Genomic DNA, 18,949 nt, shown 5'->3' on the forward strand with positions numbered 1-18,949 from the left:
GTCATGGTGTGGGGAATATTTTCTTGGCACTCTTTGGGCCCCTTGGTACCAATTGAGCATTGTTGCAACACCACAGCCTACCTGAGTATTGTTGCTGACCATGTCCATCCCTTTATGAACACAATGTACCCAACTTCTGATGGCTACTTTCAGCAGGATAATGCGCCATGTCATAAAGCTGGAATCATCTCAGGCTGGTTTCTTGAACATGACAATGAGTTCACTGTACTCAAATGGCCTCCACAGTCACCAGATCTCAATCCAATAGAGCATCTTTGGGATGTGGTGGAACGGGAGATCCGCATCATGCAGCCGACAAATCTGCGGCAACTGTGTGATGCCATCATGTCAATATGGACCAAACTCCCTGAGGAATGCTTCCAGCACCTTGTTGAATCTATGCCACCAAGAATTGAGGCAGTTCTGAAGGCAAAAGGGGGTCCAACCCGTTACTAGCATTGGGTACCTAATAAAGTGGCCGGTGAGTGTATATATATATGTATATAGGGTGAGGAAGAGTTTTTATTTTATATATATAAATAAATAGCACTATAATCATAATATAGGTTTTTATTCAGTTAAGTTGTATTTTTTGAGCCTGAATGAATGTAAAAATTATCCACAGGCTTTTAGTTTAAATCCAAAAACAGTAGTTTTTAGATTTAAAGTTCTGCCCTGGGGACATGGATAAATGAATGGGAGGAGTTAATTCAAGGGGGCGGAGACTTGGTGTGTCCTCAGAGTGAGAGCATCCCAGAGCAGCAGTCTGTCTGCCATGGCCTGTCTGATGGCCGCTTGGTCTGTGCATAATCCCAGTGTGACCAACTCCATTATTATGGTAAGTTTGAACCACACACACATAGTGCAGTAGGTGTGTTAGAATGTTTGAAATAGCCAATGCTGTATCCTGTAAACAGATTAATTTAGCCTATGACTTGAATTAAGCTGTTAAGTTTCTGTCTCGCATAATGGTGGATTATATTTCCTGAGGTCCTCAGAGACATTGAGACAAATCTGGAGACAGAATCAGACTTTCTGCTTATATAGAAAAAGGAAAAAATTAATGAAAAACAGAATATAATAAAACAGTCAGAATAAGTTGAAACAGAAAGGTTCCTGTAAGAGGCTGTTTGATGTGTCTCCTGCACAGGTAAACCCACCTGAGGACATCCTTGTGGACAGCCTGAACATTTCATTTTACAATATACATAAAAAAAGAGATTGGAAATAGAGTAAAAACTGAACTGAAGTACGGACACTTGTATTTAGTTTGGTTTAGTTTTGATTTAGTTTTGATTCTAATCCACTTCATGTGACTTCAGATAATCTCACAATTATCTGATCTCTCTTTGTTGTTGTGTTTTTAAATGTTTCTGAGCCACATCTTCAGAGGAAATCTTAGTTTGCCATATTGTATCGACTGCTAGAGGTAGTATTGAGTATTTTAAATTATTTTAAGTTCCCTAAAAGAAACAGAGCCAACTCTTACTGTTCCAATTAACACCAGCTTGAATATCATTTTTAACCTATGTGTATGCATTGTATAAGTGTAGAGCTCCTGAGAGTGCGCCCCCCTAGTGCTTACACCCAGTAGCAGTCAATGGCAGCAAAGATTGGCAAAAAAAGATACATATTTTATTTTCAAACAATTACTTTTAATAACATTCCATGAATCTTACAGGCATGAAAATAGGCCTATAAAAGAGAGACCTGTCTGGTTTTGGAACATCAGGTGTACCCAATGTTCAGGTTGCTCAGGTGTTGGAGTGTTGCTGTCAGTTGTGCTGATTCACAGCAGCAATCAGTTCACTTAGAGGGAACTCTTCTGTCCGACAGTGACCTCTGGGACGGATTAATGTCTCAAAGCCTCCTACATAAACCGGACCTCTGCTGAGAATCTGCCTGCTAATCTGAGTACGCCTACTGCTTTTCTTCAGCTAAAGCATTAACATGTCCTCATAAAAAGTCTGAAGAAACTCTCTTTCATACTTTTAACCAACCAGTTGAATCATAGAGTAAAGAAGCTGATAGAAAATGAAAAGAGTTAAAGATTTTATAAATTAAATTACTAAAATGAAAAATTGGTTTGATGTTAAGTAGAAAACAAGCATATTAAAGATGAAACAAACATCATCTTACTTTCAGAACACAAACGGACCCCCAGACTTGATGCTGGATTCGCGAACGGTCTGTGTCTGTTTGGAGGAAGTAATCAACAAGACTCCGATGAGAACCCAACAGACGCCCCTGCTACAAAAACCACAGAAGAAGGTGGATGCACCCTTGAAGAAGGTGGACAACAGCCTGACGGAGGCCCAGAGGTTCTCCTCATTACCAAGGAGACCAGCAGTCAACATAGAGTTCAAAGATGTCTCATACTCAATCAGAGAGGGACCCTGGTGGAGGATAAAAGGTAAGTAGGAGACACAACCTTTAGCTTCAGAGGAAACACAAAACTTAACAAAAGATTTAATGACTTATATAGTTTTATTTAAGTCAACTTTGAACTGAGAAACTGATTAAACTGGTTCAAACAACAGAGTTTTAGAGGTGGTTGGAGAGGAGGTGTTCCCTGGCGAGATTACTCCTTCTGAGGGTTATTAGTACTATGGTGGAACCTTCTGACATGGAGGGCCATCAAAAAGACCACCAGCCTGTATTTCAGAGTGTAAACAGCTGCGGCTGGACCAAACCGTCCATGTAACAGGCATTCAAAGAGCTGTGGGAAGGTAGAGCAAGTATATGGGGAGTGGAGGGACATAAGGATCTGACAGGTTCTGAATATTTGGAAATAGTTTTGCTTACAGCTTCAGAGAGTTGGATGGCAAAGGGAATCAGATCAGATCCAGCTTTACTGTTGATGACCCTTGGTCAGAGTGATCAGAGAGAGGAAGGTCTTTGTGTCAGTTCACCTATAAAGATTTTATCCATCAGTTCATCCATCCGTTTATGGTAACTACCAAATATTACCCTCATGGTCTGTTTTACCAGTATTTTAATCCCTCCAGAGAGTTATAGGTCTACTTCAAGGCCTTGTTTAGGGGGAATATATCTAAAACATCTCCATTAGAAGGTGTTCAGAAGATATCCTCGTAAACCCCAAACGTTTTGATCTGTTCCACTCAGGGCCATAGTTCATCCCCAATGTGAAGTTGGAAATCTATTTTTCCCGGCTAAGGAAAGTGACTTCAGATCTACAGTAGCTCTTGTCCTGAGGAAGGTCTTTCTGCGTTTTCATGACTGCTGAAGAGGTATGGTTGTCAGTAGTTGTCCCTGGCAGGGGATTCAGTTGTTCTGCATGATATATCAAACTGATCAATTACTCTTGAAATGATACTAGGATGAAGGGATCAGCAATACCCCTCCTGGGCTGGTGAGATCAAGGCCACATCCCTAGAGCCAGGCCTGTGGGTGACGTCACTGTAGTCCAATGGTTCAGTCTTCACCCTTGTGTTATGTGCTATGAAGGAACTGTGTAATTAGAGTGTTCAAATGTCAGAGGCAGAGGACTTGATAAAGTTCATGGCCTCACTAAAATTTGCCTTTAAGGGTCTTAGAAGTCATTTTGGTCTAAACATACACAACTGGAATAAACCAAGAACAGCTTCATTAATATCTGGTCTAAATGTACCTTTTTGGTAACTTAAAAGAATATTTTTCTAATATACCGACTATATGGTGACCGACCTTGTTGAGGCCGAGAGCTATTTCATGGTTACTGAGTCATAGGAAGGGCTATCAATACTGACCTATGAACTGGAGGGGTCAGCGTTTTCCTAACTGAATTCAAATCAAGTCTCTTTATTTACAGGTCCTTCTCAAAATATTAGCATATTGTGATAGAGCTCATTATTTTCCATAATGTAATGATAAACTTGAACGTTCATATATCTTAGATTCATTGCACACTAACTGAAATATTTCAGGTCTTTTATTGTCTTAATATGGATGTTTTGGCATACAACTCATGAAAACCTAAAATTCCTATCTTACAAAATTAGCATATCATGAAAAAGGTCTATGCACCTAATCATCTGAATCGACAAATTAACTCTAAACACCAGCAAAATATTCGTGAGGTCTTTAAAACTCCCACCCTGGTTCATCACTCAAAACTCCAATCATGAGTAAGACTGCCGACCTGACTGCTATCCAGGAGGCCATCATTGACACCCTCAAGCAAGAGGATATGACACAGAAAGATATTTCTGAACCAATAGGCTGTTCCCAGAGTGCTGTATCAAGGCACCTGCAAAGTCTGTGGGAAGGAAAAATTTTGGCAGAAAACGCTGCACAACGAGAAGAGGTGACCAGACCCTGGGGCAGATTGTGGAGAAGGCCCGATTCCAGACCTTGGGGAACTTGCGGAAGCAGTGGAGTCTGGAGTAGAAACATCCAGAGCCACCGTGCACAGGTGTGTGCAGGAAATTGGCTACAGGTGCCGCATTCCCCAGGTCAAGCCACTTTAGTCCAGAAACAACAACAGAGGCGCCTGACCTGTGCTACAGAGAAGCAGCACTGGACTGTTGCTCAGTTTTGCATGTCATTTGAAAATCAAGGTGCCGGAGTCTGGAGGAAGACTGGGAAGAAGGAAATGCCAAAATGCCAGAAGTCCAGTGTCAAGTACCCACAGTCAGTGATGGTCTGGGGTGCCATGTCAGCTGCTGGTGTTGGTCCACTGTGTTTTATCAAGGGCAGGGTCAATGCAGCTATCAGGAGATTTTGGAGGACTTCATGCTTCCATCTGCTGAAAAGCTTTATGGAAATGAAGATTTCATTTTTCAGCACAACATGGCACCTGCTCACAGTACCAAAACCACTGGTACATGGTTTACTGACCATGGTATCACTGTGCTCAAATGGCCTGCCAACTCTCCTGATCTGAACCCCATAGAAAATCTGTGGGATACTGTGAAGAGAAAGTTGAGAGACAAAAGACCCAACCCTCTGGATGAGCTAAAGGCCACTATGGAAGCATACTGGGCCTCCATAACACCTCAGCAGTGCCACTGGCTGATTGCCTCCATGCCACGCCGCTTTGAAGCAGTCATTTCTGCAAAAGGATTCCCGACCAAGTTTTGAGTGCCTAACTGTACATAATTATTTGAAGGTTGACTTATTTGTATAAAGAACACTTTTCTTTTATTGGTCAGATGAAATATGCAAATTTGTGAGATAGGAATTTTGGGTTTCATGAGCTGTATGCCAAAATCATCTGTATTAAGAACATAAAAGACCTGAAATATTTCAGTTAGTGTGCAATGAATCTAAAATATAGGAATGTTCAAGTTTTATCATTACATTATGGAAAATAATGAACTTTATCACAATATGCTAATATTTTGAGAAGGACCTGTATATAACATGTCATCTCAAGATACTTTACAGAGACATTTCAACCAGATTTGGTTCAAAGTTCTCTATCTAAGGAAAACCAGCTGATTGCATCGACTCATTGACTCAACAGCAATCCCTCACACAAGCATGCTTGTAGTGACAGTGGAGAGGAAAAAACTCCCTTTAAACAAGAAGAAACCTCCAGCAGAACCAGGCTCAATCTGAGCGGCCATCTGGCATTCAAGGAGACAGACGCAGACACAGAAAAAGAAGCAGAGATACAAAAGGCACTGTCAACCGGCTCCCTTATGCTGTCGTCATCAACACACACACTCATACCTAATGACAATTTAGAGAGACCAGTTAACCAAACAGTCATGGTTAAGACTGTGGGAGAAAGCCAGAGTACCCAGAGAGAACCCATGCAGAGAACATTCAGAAAAACCCTGGGCTGGGAACTGAACCCATAATTTTCTTGCTGCAGGGCAACATTGTAACAAACTGTGCCACAGTGCAGGCCCAAAATTTAACAGTCAACTGGAAACTTGTCCATCATAGATTGTTCTTCACCTCTCCCAGTAGCTGTTGGACATGTTTGTCTACAGCAGGGGTGCTCAAGTCCATCCTGTAACTTTGCATCTCTTTTCTAACACACCTGAGGCATGGTAACAACACAATAATTTAATTCAGGTGTGTTAAAAATGGGGTGCATAAAAAAAGTTGCAGGTTAGTAGCTCTTGAGGACTGGACTTGAGCACCCCTGGTCTACAGCACCATGCTGTGTTTCATGCCTGGACCACATTAAGTTAAGATTAGTTACATCTTCTTCTATACGAACTTCCATGTGAACATGTAGGTATGTCTGAAACCAAAATGCCAAAATGTATCCAAACGAAGTTCTGGGAAAAGCAGTTTTAGACTTGTATGGCTTCAATGAGAAGCAGTGAAGTTTTAGATCTGTGGACAAGAAGAACTCTGCCAGAAAAGGACAGAAGGCCTGCACAGAAACAACTTCTATAGGTATTTTTGCAGCTGTGTTTCATCAGGAATCCTCTAAATGAACAAACCACTCAGAATCCTTTCCTGAGTGAAATTAAGACAATGAGAAAGTTATACTCAAGCACAGATAGCATTAGGTCCCTATCAGTAAACATTTATCTTTTGATAAAACCATTTTTTTTAAAGAATACAATTTTCTGATATCACTCAGATTAATTAATTTATTAAGCCTCCTCTTGAACCCAGCTGTTTTATTTTGTGGCACTAGTAACCTTTATTTGACACGACTGGGACTTAACTACCTCAAGAACTGAGGCTTCCATGCATGGGCTTGGAAAAACCTCATCATCACAGCATAAATGACCAAAAGAGCTAGAGCCAATATTGTGGAGAAAATTGATCATTTTATGCATGCTCCAGCCTCTATATTGATTGCTTAGAAAATTTGCTTCCATTTTAAATTAAAATATCATTCTCTTGACTCAGAATTTAGGAGTGAGAACTCTTTTTTTTAAAGAAAATGTTTTTGATACTGGAATAAATGACAGAGGCACATTTTTCCTGTCAGATCTCAAGAAAGTTCTGCAGGTGAATCCAGACCTGGTGTTTTTCTCTCGCAATCATTCTCACATTCACAGTGGTTCTGGTTCTGCTGAGGGGTTCTTCCCGTGAAACAGAGGTTGTTATTCTTTAATGTCACCTGTAAGTTTAAGGAAGAGGACAGCGGGAGAGTCAATGCCGCTGTTTCTATAGACAAATAAATAAAAAATGAGCATCTCTACCTAATAACCACAACCAAATTGTGATCAATGTGATTGAATTTCAACAATTTTCTGTTTAGATTTGATTGTTTTTTTATTTTGCACCCAGTTAGTCACAGTAAAAGAAACAGGACTGTAGTGGAAAAACAGGCCAAGCACCAACTTCTATAAACAAAGGTGTTGATGGCAGCAGCACAGCTGATCTGTGTCACAGCCAAACAGGAACAGTCAAGGAGAAGCTACTATGAGAAAAAGCATAGAGAGCAAAAATACTGCATGATGGAAGAATAGAGATAGAATGAAGCAGAATGATGAAAAGGGGTCCCTATGTCCTCCAGCAGTCTAAGCCTATAGCAGCATAACTATAGCGATAGCTCAGGATAACCTAAGCCACTCTAACTATAAGCTTTATCAAAAAGGTCTGCCTCATGGACTAAACCTAGTAGTTGGTTCCACAGGAGAGGAGCCTGATAACTAAAAGATCTCCCTCCCATTCTACTTTAAGCAATTCTCAGAACAACTGGTAAACCTGCAGTTTGAGAGCCTTTTGAATTGAAAAAGCTTCCTGGATGCCAAGCGAAACATCTTCAAACTTGAAAACAAAGTCCAGTGGATTGTTTTTTAAGTTGTTTGGAATTACTATGAGCCGGATGACTGAGAATCTTCACCAGCATTGAGAGCACTGTTAGGAACTCTGTTCGGAACATTAGGAACAATCATATCTCTGATATAAGATGGAGCTTGGCCATTTAGGCTTTATATGTGAGAAGGAGGATTTTAAATTGTATTCTCCATTTAATAGGAAGCCAATGAAGAAAAGCTAGGATAGGAGAGATATTATCTCTCTTTTTAATTTTCCGCAGAACTCTGGCTGCAGCATTTTGGATCAGCCTAAGGCTTTTAACTACAGTTTGGAGGTCTGTGGGCTTCCTGCTAGTAAAGAATTACAATATTCCAACCTTGAAGTAACAAATACATGGACTAGTTTTTCAGCATCAGCTCTAGATAAGATATTTCTAGTTTTTGCAATATATCAGAGATGAAAGAAGGAAATTCTAGAAATGTCTTTGATACGGGATTTAAATGACAGGTCCTGATCAAAAAGAACACAAAGTTCTTTTACTTTATGATCTGAAACCAATTTAATCCCACCCAAATGATGACTGACTAATCAGCCTCTTTTTCAAAAGATTAGACATCCAGGTGTTTATGTCTTTAAGAAACGCCCGTAATCTATGCCATTGGCTAGTTTAATCAGGATTTGTGGACAAATTATTAAAATCAGAAAAATCAGAGGTCAGGTATTTTCTGATCAATTGCCAAGTTACGTTAAACCTCCATCTGAGCTTAGAGAGCAAGGAGAACCCACCGAAGATGAAGGCATGTGAGCATCTGTTTGCTATTGCACCGGTCTGACAGTGTTTGTGTTCCTGCTGGATTAACAGGCTTTAATCTGTTAATCTCACTCAATGTCTCCTACTGGAAATAGCTGCACATCAGATTAAGAAGCTCTGCCAGCAACAGCTGAGAGGAATTTCTCCGTGATCAAGGGAAAAACAATCTGATGAGGCTGCAGAGGAGCAGGAGCTCCTTGTGAGATTGTCACCTGAGACTGAGTGCAATTCTTATTGTCTTCTGATTATCAACAAAGAAACTCACCATTAGAATAGGAAGAGAGACCTTTTCTGAGCAGCTGTGACTCTAAAACTCAGAATGTGAACAGAAAAGTTTGGATCATGTTTCAGCTTTTCAGACTGGAACAAAGACGGAGCTGCATGAACAGAGAGTCCTGATCTGTGCAGTGATACGTCGGTTTCACTCACTTCAAAGGTGCATGCATGTTTCAACCACTGATGATTTTACTTATTTAAGAAGAGCTGATGATAAATTATGTTTTTTACTGAATTACATTTCAGTGTTTAAAAAATATTCCTGGAGTGAGCGGTTGATTTAAATTTAGAGCCAGGCAGAAGTGGAGATGCTCAATTTTTTTTTAATACTCTGACTTCAAACTTTTTGTCTCATCACACTTTTATAACTCGTGTGTTTACCAGCTACACCTCCGGTAATCCAGTCTCTGGTCAGACCTTTGCGTTTCTAAAGATGTCTGTACGTGAAGTTTGTGGGGAGCTCAAACATTTAGATATTAAAATGTATGGATAAAAAAAGGCATACAGGATTTCACTAACTGCCTAAGAAGTAGAGGGAGATATTCTCACAGACAAAGACAGTTTCCCACAAACAGAAACATTGATTCTAGAGTCTAACCTCTTAACAAAACATCTAAAACAGCTTCTGAGGCATCAGTAGGATAAGACCCAGTCAGCCTTTTCTATCAGAAATTTATTTTTAGCTGAACCTGTGAGACATACAGTATACCCTTACTTAACCTACCCAACTAACAAAACTCTATTGCATTTGGAAAACTGCATTTGTTTTCTCTCTATTAAAAAGAGGAGATCCTACAATACCATATAATTACAAACCCATTTCAAAGCTGTGTGTTTTAGCAAAACTTCTTGAATGTTAATAAACGAACAGATTAAACATTATTGGTATCCTGAAAACATTTTATCACCTCATCAATCCGGTTTTAGAAAACAACATGAAATAGTTACTGCCTACCTGAAGGTCCTAAATGATGAAATTGAAGCTGTTGATGCCAAGGACTACTGTGCTGCCCATTTAATGGATCTGTCCAAAGCCTTTGACACAGTTGATATTTTTGTCTCAAAGGCTTTTGGACATAGGTTTCACTAACTAGGCTGTGGGTTCCTAAATTATCTAACTGGTCTTAAAAAGTGTGTACAGTTTTGTATTCAGACACCAAACTATTGGGACATCACTTGGGGGGTCCTGCAAGGGTCAATTTTAGGACCTACTCTTTTTACTATTTACTTTAACAATGTAACCCATGGTATTACTAATGCGGCTGTAAATAATTATGCTGATGATTCCATAAGCTATTGTCATGCAAAAGAAGTGAAGCTTTTCTTCGAGCACCTGTCTGTGTCACAGTTGGGTGGAGGTTTTGAGGACCCAAATGCAGAGATCAGGAGCCAGAGATGAATCTTGTAGATTTAATTACAGAACTGAGGCAAAACACAAAAATACAAATAACAACCAAAAGACCAGAAAACGTCAGGGGAAAACTCACGTTTGAAGCCAGAGATTAGGAAGCAACTAAACAACAACAAGGAACCAGCCCTGAGTGACAGCAGAGGTGGTGTATATAAGGGGAACAGAAGGGAGAACGGGTTAATGAGCTGTATAAGGAACAAGTGTGAATTAGAAGGAAACCAAGGGGAAAGGAAAAAAGCACAAGACGGCAACAGAGAGTAACTTAAGACTACTTGAATATAATGGAAAATAAACCCTAAGATCAACAAAACAGAATAACTGAAAACTAAAAACTCAGGCTCAAAAGGAGATAACCATAACAGTATGCTTTTAAGACAATTCAGTCACAGTTTTCACAACTTCAATTACTGCTAAATGCAAGCAAGATTAAAATAATTGTATTTTCCAGCAAATAGAAGAGGCGTTCACCTCTCCCTACTGTCACCACAGTTTTGGAATTGCAGATTGACTTAGTATCTTATACATATGTTGGCATCACTTCAAACTTTTAACCTTTCAGCCTCACATTGGAAACCTGCTCAAAAAGCTTAATCTAAAACTTCTTCTTTTTTTCAAGATAAATCTTATTTGCCAGAACAGCCTGTTTCTGCCATGTTCCTGAGCCTGTTAGGTTATGACGATGCTGTTTACATAAAAGCCTCTAACAGCTCATGACATGTTTTGAAAGCTGTGTATCATGGAGCTCTCAGTCTCACTCACCCTCTACTCACTAGTTAACTGGCCCTCTCTACACGCAGACTGCTACACATTTATTAACAGATCCAGTCTTCATCTGGTACCACCCTATTTGTCATGTTCATATCTATTAAATTTCAATTACCATGTTTTCACGACCATAAGGCGCACCGTACTAAAAGGCGCAGTCTCAGTTATGTGTCCCATTTCTGTATTTAACACACACATAAGGCGCACCGGACTATAGGGCGCAGGTTTTATATACAGGTGCATGTCCTCTACTACGTTTAAATGCCTCTACTGCGTATTTAAAAATAGAGCGGGAGCAAAACTGAGTATGTTTGTGTTTTATTCATGTATTTATTAAAAAGTATTAATCAAACCCATCCAAGTCATCATCCTCTGTTTCTGAATTAAACAGCTGCTCTAAATCAGACATGCCAGTTTCCCCTTCTTCGCTGTCAGAGTCACTTTCCGTACCGGGCGGCTCCTCGGAAATGATGCCGGCTTTTGCGAAAGCTCGAACAACAGTGCCAGTAGACACATTAGCCCAAGCATCAACAATCCATCCGCAAACGGTGGCGTAACTTGCCGGCGCTGCCTTCCACTTTTCGTGAAACTGTGGTCTCTGTCGGTCATCCATCGCTCCCACGCCGCTCGCAGCCTTACTTTGAACGGCCGCTTCATACCGATGTCGAGCAGTTGAAGTTCCTTTGTCAGACCCCCGGGATAACAGCGAGCACAGCGTTCATTTGATTCACCTTTTTTTCACATCGGCTGTGAGATGGGCATGCATGGAGTCACAGATTAACAGCGATGGTGATGTGTGGAAAAAACCACCTGGTTTCCTTACATAGACCTCCCTTAGCGGCGCTTTTATCATCTCCTCATCCATCCAGCCATTTTCATTTGCCTTAATAAAGACTCCAGCTGGAAAAGTCTCTTTAGGCAAAGTCTTTCTTTTAAAAATCACCATGGGCAGCAGTTTCTGTCCATTTGCGTGGCAGCCAAGCACACGGTTTTATATACAGGTGCATGTTCTCGCCAAGCAAACAGATAGGGCGCACCGCACATGTTGAGGAAAAAAAAAAAGACGTTTATATGCGCCTTATAGTCGTGAAAATACGGTAAATGTATTTATATAGTGCCAATTCACAACACATGTCATATCAAGGCACTTTATAGTTCACCAGATCATAGAGTCAAATTGATTCAAAGTTTTCTAGTAGTTTAGCCAGTCACAGTCAGAGAAACAGGACTACACTGAAAAACAGGCTGATCTCAAACATCTATAAACAAAGGTATTGATGGCAACAGCACAGCTGTTATGTCTCTCCAGCATGGGGTCACAGCCAAACAGGACACATCTCACATAAACAGCAGTGCCAGAGCCTCCCTTCACAGAATTTGATCCTTTCCAGCGTTCCTTTGGTACTTTGTGTCCTGAACTTTGCAAAAAAAGCATTTTCCACTCTGGTCTATCCACCTAGAACCTGCTTCAGTACGACCTGAAGTTATCCAGTCTATTCACACTTGGGGAGTTTTATTGATACTTCTAGAAAATACATGTATTGGCATCTACACATGTTTTAAATTATTTCATGAACAATTCATAACTGATCTTTTTTTACTGTGTATTGTATAATTTGTGTATTATATAATACTGTTAACAGTTATTGTTTTTAAAATATGTTCCTCTTGTAAATGAGATTCTAAATCTTAAGACATTTTCCTTTCTAAATAAAAGATTAAATAAAATACTTTAATATAAGGAAAAATGATTTAGATAATGTACAAAAAAGCTGCTAATTACAGACACAATCAAATTGTTCTTCTGAGGCAGTTTTAAAGCTATTCTAATTTTATTATAAATGCTTGAAGAAAAAGCTTTGCTTTGAAACATCCACACTGACCCGTGATATCACCTCCTGTGTGGCTGTTACCGGTTTTGTTCTTTGACACTGGAATAAAGGTCGCCAACAAAGGAATAAAGATCGTATTTCTCTGGAAGCAGCAGTTAAACTCATTGTTCTTCAAATTCAACCCCTTTATTCATTGGGAACATTCCTCTGCTGATCAGGCGTGAAAAAATACTGCAACAGGCCGCTCTGGGTTTCCTGTTTGCAAAACATTTCTTCAGTTTGCTACTGATTCTTTTTTCAGATTCAAACCTTGAACTACTCCACGTTCTGGGGTTTTGAACTTATTCAGCGTAAACCGCAAAAAGAGAGTTCCCGTGTTCCACAGTGATGAGGCTTTCTGGGCAAAACCAAAACCATCTGGAGCCCTGTTAGTTAGTGGGCTGAATACATGAGGTACAACTGTAGCACAATTGTAGTTAAGATTGTAGAACGGTCTGTAATATAGGCTTTTGTATGAATTGTGGTAATCATAATAGTACATGCTGTAAACCCGGCTATAGTAGAAATTGTAATACAGGTACTAGTACAAGTGGTAGCAAAGGATGGAGAACAGGCAAGAGTTCTGGTTGCAGAATCAGCTGTAGTACGGATTGTAGTACAGGAAGTAGTACTGGACGTATTGTGTCTTATAGCTCATTTGTGCAAGTAGTGGTTTAGGATGGAGTTGAGGCTGGGATAAAGGCTAGAATTGAGCTGTTGTAAAGTAGTACAGTACAGCTGCAGTACAGGTAGTGGTACTAGTCATATATATATAATATATATATATATATATATATATATATATATATATATATATATATATATATATATATATATATATATATATATATATATATATTTATATATATCATACTATTTAATATATTAGTAAAAGGTTATAGTTAGGGTTGTATTACAGGTTGTAGAGCTGCTGCAGAGGTTACTGTCAGTCAGTGGGGATTTAATCCAGTTCTCAGATAAACATGATAATCTCATTAAGGAGTTTTCACACTCCACCAGCTGATAAACTGTAGAGGTTGGTGAAGACATTCTTCATTGTTGTTTTCCTCAAGTTTTTGAAGGCAGATGGATCCCAAGTCTTGTTCTTTTGAATAAGCAACCGATGCAGATCATTTTCCTCAGGCAACCATATGGTCTTATTAACATAAAAATGGTCAAATGTATGCAGATGACAGTTTTTTTTTTTCTGTACACAAAGAGCAGTAATACTGTCACCAGAAATGTCTGGAGTCTGTCACTGGTTTATAAATAACCATTGCATTTTGAACTATACACAGAGTGCATTGATTATCTTTTCAGTTTAGAACAAAAAAAATATTCTAAGGTACTTTAAAAGTTTAACCGACTCTAAAGATGCTGGAAAACTATCCATGTGTCTCAGCATGTTTAAGGTGTAACATGCAACATTTGAGATGTTTCAGTGCAGATTTTCCAATCAGAAGTGTTTACAGTCTGTCAATGTGGAGAGAATTTAGCTTTGAAAAAAAAAGAAGAAAAAACTAAGTTCCTCTCGCCACCTTTTTTTGATTGGTTGGTTTTCAGAAGCTGAAACTGGACTGGAAACCAGAGCCATGGACTGGAGGACAAAGAACTGCTCTGGGTGCTGCTGGGAACCTGCAGACTCATTGTTTCTGTGTTGTTTCAGGTTACAAAACTCTACTCAAAGGGATCTCTGGGAAATTCACCAGTGGGGACCTTGTGGCCATTATGGGGCCCTCAGGAGCTGGGAAGTCCACGCTCATGAATATCCTGGCAGGATACAGGTGAGCCTGTGGCCTTTTAATCCTCACTCTGATCAGGTTCTGTGGAGTTCTGAGTTTTCCTTTGCAAGCATAAACATTTCAGACTGGATCTCTTTATGAATCAGATATTCTTATTTCTTCATTCTCCAACAGGGAGACAGGAATGAAAGGGGAGATCCTGATCAACGGTCAACCCAGAGACCTGCGCTCTTTCCGGAAGGTTTCCTGCTACATCATGCAGGACGATATGTTGCTTCCACACCTCACTGTGCAGGAGGCCATGATGGTAGGCTCAGATCCTCTGATAATCTGTCTTAAGGGAAAATGTCCAAATAATTCAATTCAATTCCGTTTATATAGCGCCAATTCACAACACGTCATCTCACAACACTTTACAGTTAACAGGATCATACAGTCAATTTGAATCAAACTTTTTTTATCTAAGGAAAACCAGTTGATTGCATCAACTCATTGACTTGAATGCAATCCCTCACACTAAGCGTGATTGTAGCGACAGTGGAGAGGAAAAACTCCCTTTTAACAGTAAGAAACCTCCAGCAGAACCAGGCTCAGTTTGAGCGGCCATCTGCTGAGGCCGACTGGGGTTCAAGGAGACAGAAGCAGAGATACAAAAGGCAGCTGTAAAAGGCGGCCCCATCCAGGAAACACACATGCAGGCATAAGAGCTGTGAGCCAGCTCCCATGTCAGAGGATGAAGAGAGCACATCCATCCACAGTCAGAGAAACAGGTCTACACTGAAAAACAGCCTGATCACTAAAACCTAATTTATTGTTGTTTTATTACATTAATCTATGTTCACCTTTATTTGCCAGAGTTATGATCTCCTACGGACTGAACTGACCAGTCAGAGCATCTATTTTTTTTTTTTAGGATTTCTAAATTCATCTTTTATATGAGCAAACATGAAAAGATGATGGGATTATCGTGTTTGATTTACTCTTATGCCAAGGTTTTATTCAATTTGTATACTGATCCGGATCATTAAGGACCCCAAACTGATCTCAAGGAGAATGTATTGGTCAGATATAGATAAAACTTGCAGCGCAGATTTTTTTCTGTCTGAAAGAACTTAAATTAAGCCAAACACAAGAAAAATCTTGACCTGTTGCAGTTTATGGTCTTCAAGCAATTTTCATCAAGTCTTTGTTGGGAACAAAGAGAAAGGTTTTGCTAGCTTAAGGAAAAGTTCTTGTCTGTTAGGCCCCGTCCACACGAAGCCGAACCCTGGCCTAAACGCACAAATTTTTCACCAAACCAGCCTCTCATCCATACGAAGCCGGCGTTTCGGGGGTCTGTAAACGATCTTTTTTTTATTCAGCCTTCAGAGTGGGAAGATTTTGAAACGCCGTTTTCGCGTTTCCATCTTTAAGCTCTAACCGCATTTTTTTTTACACGCATGCGTCATAGCGTCGCTTCTAAACACGCATGTGCGACACAGTATCACAACAACAATGGCGCCGTACTGTGTTGAATGGTTGCTGCTAATGCTACTCACCCTGCTGTCGGGCTTATAACAGAATCTTCTTCTTCTGGAATATCTCCATGAAGAACAGAGCAATATCGACGACATAGTTCAGCACCTGAATTTGACTGAACCACGAAAATGGACCCGCAGGGCAACCATGTATAAATATTAGTGCGCATGCCCAACATTTCGTCGCCACGACAGCGCCACTTACAGGCCTGGCATACATTTTGCAGCGTTTTCATGCATTCGTGTGGACGATCACATTTATTTTACGTCTCCGTCTTTACGACAAACGTTCTGGAAAATATTAGCATTTCGTGTTCGTTTTGACTTCGTGTGGACGGGGCCTTAGGTTCCTCCTCAGGCCCATAACACAAAGCAATGATATTCAGATAAGAGAGGCTTTGATAGGCAGGGAGTTGTTTGGAATTCTCACACATCAGTGCAGCATGGCTGTAAGCAGTGCAAGTGTTGACCCAAACACCCTACATCTTAAACTCCTCATTATACCAATTTTCTGGTTCAATATTAAGTTAACATGGTTGCAGAAGATGGTTAAAGATTGGGTGAAGTTTGTCTGAAAATAAAAATACAAATTTTAGCTGCTTTATTATATTATTTACATAATAGGGGTCTGGGATTCTATTGTGTGCTATTTATTGCGCCATAGTCTGAACCGTAAATAAATATACTAACATCATGAGGTTAAAAGATCAAACAGACATCTCTAGTCCTAGTTGTCATGTTAGTACCATATCTGTTCCTCTTGCAAATTTCAGACATGTATATTAGTTTTAGTTCATGTCCAGATGCTACAAACGTGACATCTGTGTGTCTCTGCAGGTTTCAGCCAACCTGAAGCTACAGGAAAAGGTGGAGGCTCGGAGGGAGATGGTACGCTTGCTTTTGTACAGTTTCTCTACCCCAGTTAAGACATCCAACTCTGCTCAGCAGATCTGATTTTGTTTTCGGCTCCATCAGGTTCAGGAGATCCTGACAGCTCTGGGGCTGCTTGACTGTGCTAAAACAAGAACATCGCACCTGTCAGGGGGTCAGAGAAAGAGGCTGGCCATCGCTCTGGAGCTTGTCAACAATCCTCCAGTTATGTTCTTTGATGAACCTACCAGGTGAGAAAAAGATCTGATGTCAACTATAGGTCTCCTAATCATTTCAATCAGTTTTCCTCTTCTTGTTATTAGGAGCTACAGTGTTTTTCCTGGTTGGTTTAGTTAGGGATATGTATACTGCTGGTTCTGTTGATTATTGTGCAGTTAAATATTTTTTAGTCTTGGAAACTTTAAATCATATTGAGCTGTTTGGTTCATTATTACTTCAGATTCCTGAGAAAGCACTGACACAACATTTGCTCTTGTGTGTTTGTGTTCTAGTGGTTTGGACAGTTCATCTTGTTTCCAAGTCGTCTCTCTTCTCAAAGCCCTGGCTCGAGGAGGACGGACCGTCATCTGCACCATTCATCAACCTAGTGCCAAACTCTTTGAGCTTTTCGACAAGGTAATGGGGGGAGAGCAAAGTTGCTGACATAATACACCAATAGACATAATACACCAATAGTATTAACCTACAGACACTTCTAAGTGCTCTAATATTAACACCCCTAAGATCCAGCACTGTTCTAAGACCCAATACCACCACAAGACCCGTCACCACTTTAAGACCAAAACTATTCTAAAACCAAGCTCATCCAAAGAACAAACACTATTCCAAGGCCCAACACCATCCTAAAGGTTGGAACAGACCTGATTTAACATCTGATCGGACGGAATATCGGATCAGATGAAGTTTTACCATGTACACTTGTGTCCATGGGCCTGGTTCAACTGCCCACAATTCTCTCCAACTGTACCTGGGTAGTTACAACCAAGGCAGAACCCTGGTGTATTTTGGTCGGACCAATGAGAATGCCATTAGTCAGGCATAAACAAAGACATGGTGGCAAAGGAAAAAAGATCTGCTTTGGCGGAAAAACAAAGAGCCTCTGTCTCCAGGAGGATCCTCATTTGGGCTTTCATAAAAATGTTGATTGGTCTAACTAGTCGACTTAGCTAGACTAATTTTACCCACATCTGGAAACTCAAAAATTGCCTGCAGGGCGGTGTGTGTGGCGTGCAAAACAGCTCTCTTATTACATTATTTTATGGGGTTACTAGAGCACACACTACAGTTAGCAATAATGGCCTGATTAGATCTACCTGACCGTCACAGCAACAGGATGAATTGTGAGTAATTTAAGTTCAGGTTAGGATTAACCCTTACTGTCAAATAGTCGACTTGGAAAAATTCCTCTCCGTTAATTCCCTATTCCCCATTTAGGTTAGTGTTAAAAACACTGCATTTATAGCTAACAGGAGAGACTTGGACATATCAAACCGAGAACATATAAAAAAAAAAAAAAAAACAAGATACCCTGGTATACATTTTATGAAAATGAGTGGCAGACATTGCAATTTGTTTTAGTGTAAGTTAGATATTTACCTTAAAATTTATGGTTCAGCAATATTTGGGAGGGGTTAACAAAGATTAACCTAAAGCTGGATGTTTTATAACTGACCTCTTTGGACTAAACCACTAGATGGCTTCACCAACTTTCTTAATCATATTAATTGAAAACATTTAACATTTTAAAAGCCTTTAAATCAAATTACACATAAACTGTTGGAGTGTCATACAAATACATAGGGCTAATTTTACTGAGTGCAAATAGATTTACCTAAAGATGTGTTGGTAACAAGCTAAAGAAGAGGTTATGAGTTAAATGAGACAGAAAGAAAATAAATCTGCTTACCATTTTTGGCCCTAAAGTTAAATTTTGTTTTTTATCTGAAATCAACTTTATTTTCTGCAACAAGGTATTTTCTTTTCTC

General features: G+C 39.8%; 1 protein-coding gene across 2 annotated transcripts in view; it reads left to right on the top strand.

Annotated features, from left to right (window-relative positions):
- Positions 1 to 766: 766 nt before the first annotated feature.
- The window catches only part of abcg1 (ATP-binding cassette, sub-family G (WHITE), member 1), a 28,546-nt gene continuing 10,363 nt past the window's right edge, over positions 767 to 18,949 (top strand). The window contains exons 1-7 of one of the 2 annotated variants that reach the window (XM_038307561.1): positions 767 to 838; positions 2,146 to 2,413; positions 14,481 to 14,598; positions 14,731 to 14,863; positions 16,911 to 16,961; positions 17,049 to 17,194; positions 17,456 to 17,579. In XM_038307561.1, the coding sequence (XP_038163489.1) occupies positions 776 to 838; positions 2,146 to 2,413; positions 14,481 to 14,598; positions 14,731 to 14,863; positions 16,911 to 16,961; positions 17,049 to 17,194; positions 17,456 to 17,579 (903 nt within the window). In that variant the 5' untranslated portion in view covers positions 767 to 775. Of the gene's footprint in view, positions 839 to 1,636; positions 1,915 to 2,145; positions 2,414 to 14,480; positions 14,599 to 14,730; positions 14,864 to 16,910; positions 16,962 to 17,048; positions 17,195 to 17,455; positions 17,580 to 18,949 lie in introns of those variants that run through there. The other variant, XM_038307562.1, reaches the window with a different exon arrangement.

Source organism: Cyprinodon tularosa, unplaced genomic scaffold (genome assembly GCF_016077235.1).
Source record: "Cyprinodon tularosa strain WSP-4 unplaced genomic scaffold, ASM1607723v1 ctg614, whole genome shotgun sequence".
Lineage (NCBI taxonomy): Eukaryota > Metazoa > Chordata > Actinopteri > Cyprinodontiformes > Cyprinodontidae > Cyprinodon > Cyprinodon tularosa.